This window comes from Bubalus bubalis, chromosome 2 (genome assembly GCF_019923935.1).
Source record: "Bubalus bubalis isolate 160015118507 breed Murrah chromosome 2, NDDB_SH_1, whole genome shotgun sequence".
Classification (NCBI taxonomy): domain Eukaryota; kingdom Metazoa; phylum Chordata; class Mammalia; order Artiodactyla; family Bovidae; genus Bubalus; species Bubalus bubalis.
In genome coordinates, this window is record NC_059158.1 from 138427688 (window position 1) to 138433687 (window position 6000).

A 6000-nucleotide genomic window follows, 5' to 3' on the forward strand; every position below is an offset into this window, starting at 1 on the left:
GAAACAGGAAATCTTTTTAAAAGTAAGCATTTCATAAGAAATTATTTCCCTTAATTTATTATTAGTGAACCAATCACACACTTGCTTAAGACTCATAATTTTGATAAACACATTGTGACATTCATCTTGAGCAGCAAAGAGGCAATTCCATCCAAATTGTGAGACCCTGATTGTTGGAAAACAGTGAGTGATAAATACTATACCCTAATTGCACAAGGATTTTTTTTTTAAGACAATTCTCCCTGAAATTTCCAATATGTAATATGGAAGCCTGGAAATCCTTCTATATATTCCCTTGGAATAAAGAATGTTCCACTTAAATTATCGATGCCTGCCTTTCCCGTAGGTGTATACAACTGCCTCCCACATGGGGGTGCTGCAAAACATCTCACAAAACTATGCCTCTCTGAAAGAGTGAAATGGCTGATTATTTAACCATATTACTGTTAAGATGCTTTATTCTGACTAGGACACATGCCTTTTTTGGTAATCAAATTGTAAATTCGGTTACAGAAGCAATTTGCAAAATAAGTCTAAGAAGTTACTCAGGAACTGAAAATAAAAGTTGGGATAAAGAAACAGGACTTCATAAAACTGTTGTGTTTGTTTTCTTTTTCCTTAATTGAGTCATCTTTTGAAAATTTTAATCACTCATTGTTTGGGCTATTGGATTATTATGTAAAAAAAGTATAATTAGTGTGATATGGTGAAATAATGTGGAGCTATCAGTCAGAAAACTAGGATTCTAGTTTTCACTTTGTCTCTAAGTAGTTAGGTGACTATAGATACGTCAATGAGCCTCAATTTCCTTGTATGTGAAATTAGACAATTATATATATTCTATTACAATAAGACAATTTGAACCCTACTAATCATTACGAAAATATTAAATACATTATTATTTTTATAGTTGCACAAATAAACCATTTCTGAGAAATATAATAAAATACTTCTAACAAAAAAAAATTCACTATATTGCATGCATTATTAGGTACCTTAAAGTCAATTCCTCCTACAAAGATGCGATTAGGGATCACTGTTCCATATCTTGGGGCACTCGTTGGGTTATTCAAAGGCACAGGTGACATAGGATTAGGGGATGGAGATAATGAATCTGTTTGCGTCTGATTTGATGTTTGCTGTAAAATAAAATTCTTTTAAACTCTTAGTACTGGGTATAAGTTTTAACGCAAGATAAAAGCATTTATCCTTCAAAAAGGTAAGTATACTGACAAAATGTAGTATTTTAGACTTTAATTTTATGCTATTATGAAGATTATAGAGCTAATAACTTTTGAAGGCAAGAAAAACACAATACAGAATCTACTCCTTTACAGAGATCTTAAATCTTAAATGTATCATTTAAACATACATATATTAATTACTATTAAATGTACAATTTAAATATTTTAAGTATTAAGAAGGAATATTAAACTCAAAAAGAAGTTTAGGAAAGAGAAAAGTAGCCCTGGACAGTTAGGAGCTGGCCTGGTACAACAACTAGGCCCTGGTGTTGTAAGAGGTGTCCGGGACCTCACAGGTGGGCTGTGGTGTTCTCTTGTTAACACCAACATTGAGCAAGGCTCCTATTATTGTGATGAAAGAAAGTGAAAATCGCTCAGTCGTGTCTGACTCTCTGTGACTCCATGGACTATAAGTCCATGGAATTCTCCAGGCCAGAATACTGGAGTGAGTAGCCTTTCCCTTCTCCAGGGGATCTTTCCAATCCAGGAACGGAACCAGGGTCTCCTGCATTGCAGGCGGATTCTTTACCAACTGAGCCACAAGGGAAGCCCAAGAATACTGGAGTGAGTAGCCTATTCCTTCTCCAGGGGATCTTCCCAACCCAGGAATGGAACCAGGGTCTCCTGCATTGCAGGCGGATTCTTTACCAACTGAGCTATCAGGGTCGTGTTATTGTGATGGATGAAGATAAAAACAAGACCACTCCATAATCATACCTACACATTGACAGAAACAAAAGCACTGCCCAAACCACAAGAATGACCAAACATCCTTTTATCCTGCCTGACAAGACTGACTACTCCTTTATCAATCACAAAACTAGCTTCAATCTCTTTCTTGTCTTCTAGTTAAGAATTAATGCAGCACTGGTGGTAAAGAACCTGCCTGCCAATGCAGGAGACTTAAGAGACGCTGGTTGGATCCCTGGGTGGGAAATATCCCCTGGAGAAGGAAATGGCAACCCACTCCAGTATTCTTGCCAGGAGAAACCCATGGACAGAGAAGCCTGGCAGGCTACAGTCCATAGGGTTGCAAAGAGTCGGACATGACTAAAGCGACTTAGCACTTAGCACAATCATAGAATTATTCCCACTTTCTGACAACATGCATTTCAGAGTAAAACCTTCTTTAAACCCACTCTAAAAAGTGCTAATACAAGCCTAAATCCTATAATAAGTTCTAACATCCTCTAGTTCAGAAGGCCCCATGTTCTTCCTTGCTGTAATTCAGAAGAGCCAACTTTATTAAACTATAGGTGTATTTGTGGTGGTCTTTGGCTAAAGGGCATTGACAAGTAAATACATTCTGACATTTAAGTTCACTGCTTTTCAACTCTAAAGTCAAATTTTTAAATGCACTTGGCAATTTGAAAAGTGGTCTGATTTTGAAAAAAAAATTTATACCTATAACTCATAGGTATAAATTTTTATACTAAGTTTTTAATATTAATTTTTACTTTATGCTAAAGAACTGAGCTCATATTCATATATTCACAATTCTAAGTCAGTGGATCTAATTCAGATTTTAATAAATACATATTAACAAGTAATGGAGAAGAAAATGGCAACCCATGCCAGTATTCTTGCCTGGAAAATACCACGGACAGGGGAGCTTGGTGGTTCACAGTCTATGAGGTTGCAAACCGTTGGACATGACTTAACGACTATAAAAACAATAACAACTAACATATAAGCCTTTGCACAATAGCAAAACAGTAGACAGATTCTTAAGGTACACTGGGAAAAAAACAAGACTTGGGAATAGAATTTTAAAGAGAAACAAATGTAAGAACTTGCTATTTTCCTTGTAAGAACACTAAAGAGACTTCTGAGACACTAAAAGAGTTCTTCAAAAAGCTTGAAGTTCACGACTTAAATTCTCTGAAAAACAAACTCATGAAAATGAATTTCCCACTTAGATAATGGAGTTGTTCTTTTTCACACTGCTCTCCTTTCACTTCACTGGCCAATAAACCATAATCCCTAAAAATTAATCTCTGCAAGATGTACAGAGAAATATCTAGGCCAGTGGTGACTACCAGGCCATAGACTGGAACTTTTGGGGTCTATTGTCCATCTAGTCTTAAGAGGGAAAAACCCTCCCTAGTAAGGGAGTTTATAAAAATATCTCTTAAACCACAAAGTCATCATATTTAATAATTGCTATGTTGTAGCTGCCAGTTAAAACTGGGAACCCAATCTTAACAACATCCTCTCAGGGCATTTGAAAGTTAATTTGTAACTTCAGTCACCTGTAAGATATAGTGCCAGACTGGATGATTCTGGGAGGTTTCGTTTTACTTTTCAACTGTGGATTTGTATTGCTAGAGATAACTGAACAGCTCTGGCAGATACAATCTACTCTACCTGCCTATTTGTTTAGAGAATGCAGAAATTACTTACCTGCAAAATTTTAAAAAAATTCATGAAATTCTCTTCTTTAAAGCAAAATGAATTCAATGGATGAACTCTTTTGCTTTCAAATTTATTTAAATAAAACTCCACTGGTTTTTATTTTTATGAGAGAAAAATGACATGAATGGAAGAGAACAAAGTGCTTTATTTCCAATCTTAAGAAATCCTCAACACGGAGGAAGGAAAAACACGAACTTTGTACATTCCATTCACATCATTCTTCTATTTTTAAGGTTCCTATTCTATTGTGAGTTACAACTGTTTTTTCTCCTTACCACTAATCACTTTCCAACACACTATGTAATTTATATTACGTTTGTCATCTCTTTCCACTATATTGTAATGTTCAAGAAAAGGGCTTTGCTTGTTTTGTTCACCGCAGTATCTAAGACCATATATAGCAGGTGTTCAATAAATGTTTGTTGAATAAAGAATAAATAATTTCTTCCTGCTCATGATACACCAACCTTTAGGTTGTGGGCTGAAGAATACAACATGAATAAAACCCTAGAAAATATTTTAATCTTGGCAGTAACAAGGCTCAAGTAGAGGCAATCTTTAAGTTCCTTAGAGACAGCGATTTATTGAGTTAATTCAGAATGCCTCAAATTCCGCCAGCAAAATTTTGCAAATGTATGAAAAGCACCTAGCTAGGTGCTGTTTTGGGGCAAGCAGTAAGTAAAGGTCCTTAGCTTAGTAAAACTTCTAGTACTAAAAAGCTTATTTAAAATTTCCTCCCAAGCAATGTGCCCCAACTGCCTCCTCCCCTGGAGAATTAACCTCGAAATCTATCATCTACTCTGCCAATGAAGAGAAAAGGAAAGAGACGGGCTAACCGTCGCAGTCAAGGACTCGGCGCTCCTTACCCTCCGAGGCCAGCAAGCCGAGGTGCTGGAGGAAATGGCTGCAGCAACTTCCTCAGGTTCTCTCAAGTCATCGTGAACTGGAGCACCGATTCGAGGATCCACCCCCTCCCCACCAAAGTGCGGGAGGGAAAAGAAGGCTAGCCAGCGAGAAATTTTGTCCCGCAAACCCGCCAGAAGCAGTGGCGGGAATCCTCAACGGCACAGACCCAGACGCCGGCCTCGTGCGTAGCAGGGCCCCGCGGGCATCGCGTGGCACTCGCTGATTGGCTGCCGGCGGGCACGGGGTGGGGCGCGACGGCACGTTGCCGCAGCCCCTCGGGCCTACTCGGTCTCCCACCCCTCCCCCACCCGGCCCAGACTGGCTTGGGCGCGAGTGTCAAGGTCCGACCTGTGCCCAGGTGCCCCATATAACCCACACTCGCCCCCCACCCCCAGCCAGGTCTCTCAGGACTTCTGGTTTCCACTGACCGGTCGGGAAGAGGAGGGGATGGCCACCTGGTCAACTCCTCAGGTGGGCGGCTAGGTTGAGTCTGGCTGGAGTGAGCGTCAAAGACGCAGCCGAACCTACTTTCGGCGGGAAAGCTGGTTCTCTAGCCCGAACCCAGCCTGGTGCACAGGACCCGGTCACCCACGCTTCCCGGAACCTCCCAGCCAGTCTACACCAGTCCAGGCCCGGCGTCGCACCTGCCCGACCCCACTACACAACCCGAAGGGGCCTATCTTCATGGCGGTCGATGGGGCGCCCTGTCCACGCTTCTTGCTGACAAAATAGCGAGCTCTAGACTCGTCCTTCCAGCCCCTCACAGACGGCGCCCACGTTGCTCCTTCTCCCCGTTATCCCGGGGCCCAGGACTCTGGGCCCTGACCGCCGTACTCACCGCCCCGGACTCGGTCTCCATCTTCCTCTCTGCTCTTCAAAAGCCAGGGGGAAAGGCACAGAAACCTACAGTTCGTAAGCACCTTCACACCCAGGAAGCAACACCACGCTTCCCGACGGAGACTTTCTCCCCCTGGCGGCGACGGCGGCGGTGGCAGCTGCAAGGGCGCAGACTCGAACCCAGGGCCTGAACCTGCCACCCGCGGGGATAGGGAGGGGCAGACGACGTAGCCTCGGGCGGCGGGTGGCGGTGCGGGCGGGCGCCGCAAGCCCAGGAGGGGCGGGGGCGGGCAGGTTTCGGTCGTGGCCCGTGGTCGCCGAGCTGGGCCGTCTCAGGGGTAGAGCGTGCAGCAGGTCGGGGCGGGCGTGAGGTGTGCGGATCGAGTGCTCTATTCTCAAGCCACTCTCGTCTGCTTTCGGACGGCTGGGGAAGAGACAGCGAACGGCTATGCAGAGCTCCATGCACCACACGCCTTTCCCTCTCCTCCCCTTTGGAGAAAAGTTGGCTCCTAGGACTGGTGGGTTTTCGAGAGGTGGCGGTGCGTTTAGAGGCTTTACTAAGGTGCAAGAAGCCAGTTGACGGGCGACTTCGTAAAGC

General features: G+C 43.0%; 1 protein-coding gene across 13 annotated transcripts in view; it reads right to left on the reverse strand.

Moving 5' to 3' along the window:
• BOLL (boule homolog, RNA binding protein) overlaps positions 1–5576 on the reverse strand; it is an 83946-nt gene extending 78370 nt beyond the window's left edge. For 11 of the 13 annotated variants that reach the window (XM_025277935.2, XM_044936920.1, XM_025277937.2 and 8 more), the window contains exons 1-2: positions 5404–5576; positions 996–1139 (exon numbers count right to left, since the gene is read on the reverse strand). In XM_025277935.2, the coding sequence (XP_025133720.1) occupies positions 996–1139; positions 5404–5424 (165 nt within the window). In that variant the 5' untranslated portion in view covers positions 5425–5576. Of the gene's footprint in view, positions 1–995; positions 1140–4495; positions 4855–5403 lie in introns of those variants that run through there. The other 2 variants (XM_044936910.1, XM_044936903.1) reach the window with 2 other exon arrangements.
• Between the last annotated feature and the right edge of the window lie 424 nt (positions 5577–6000).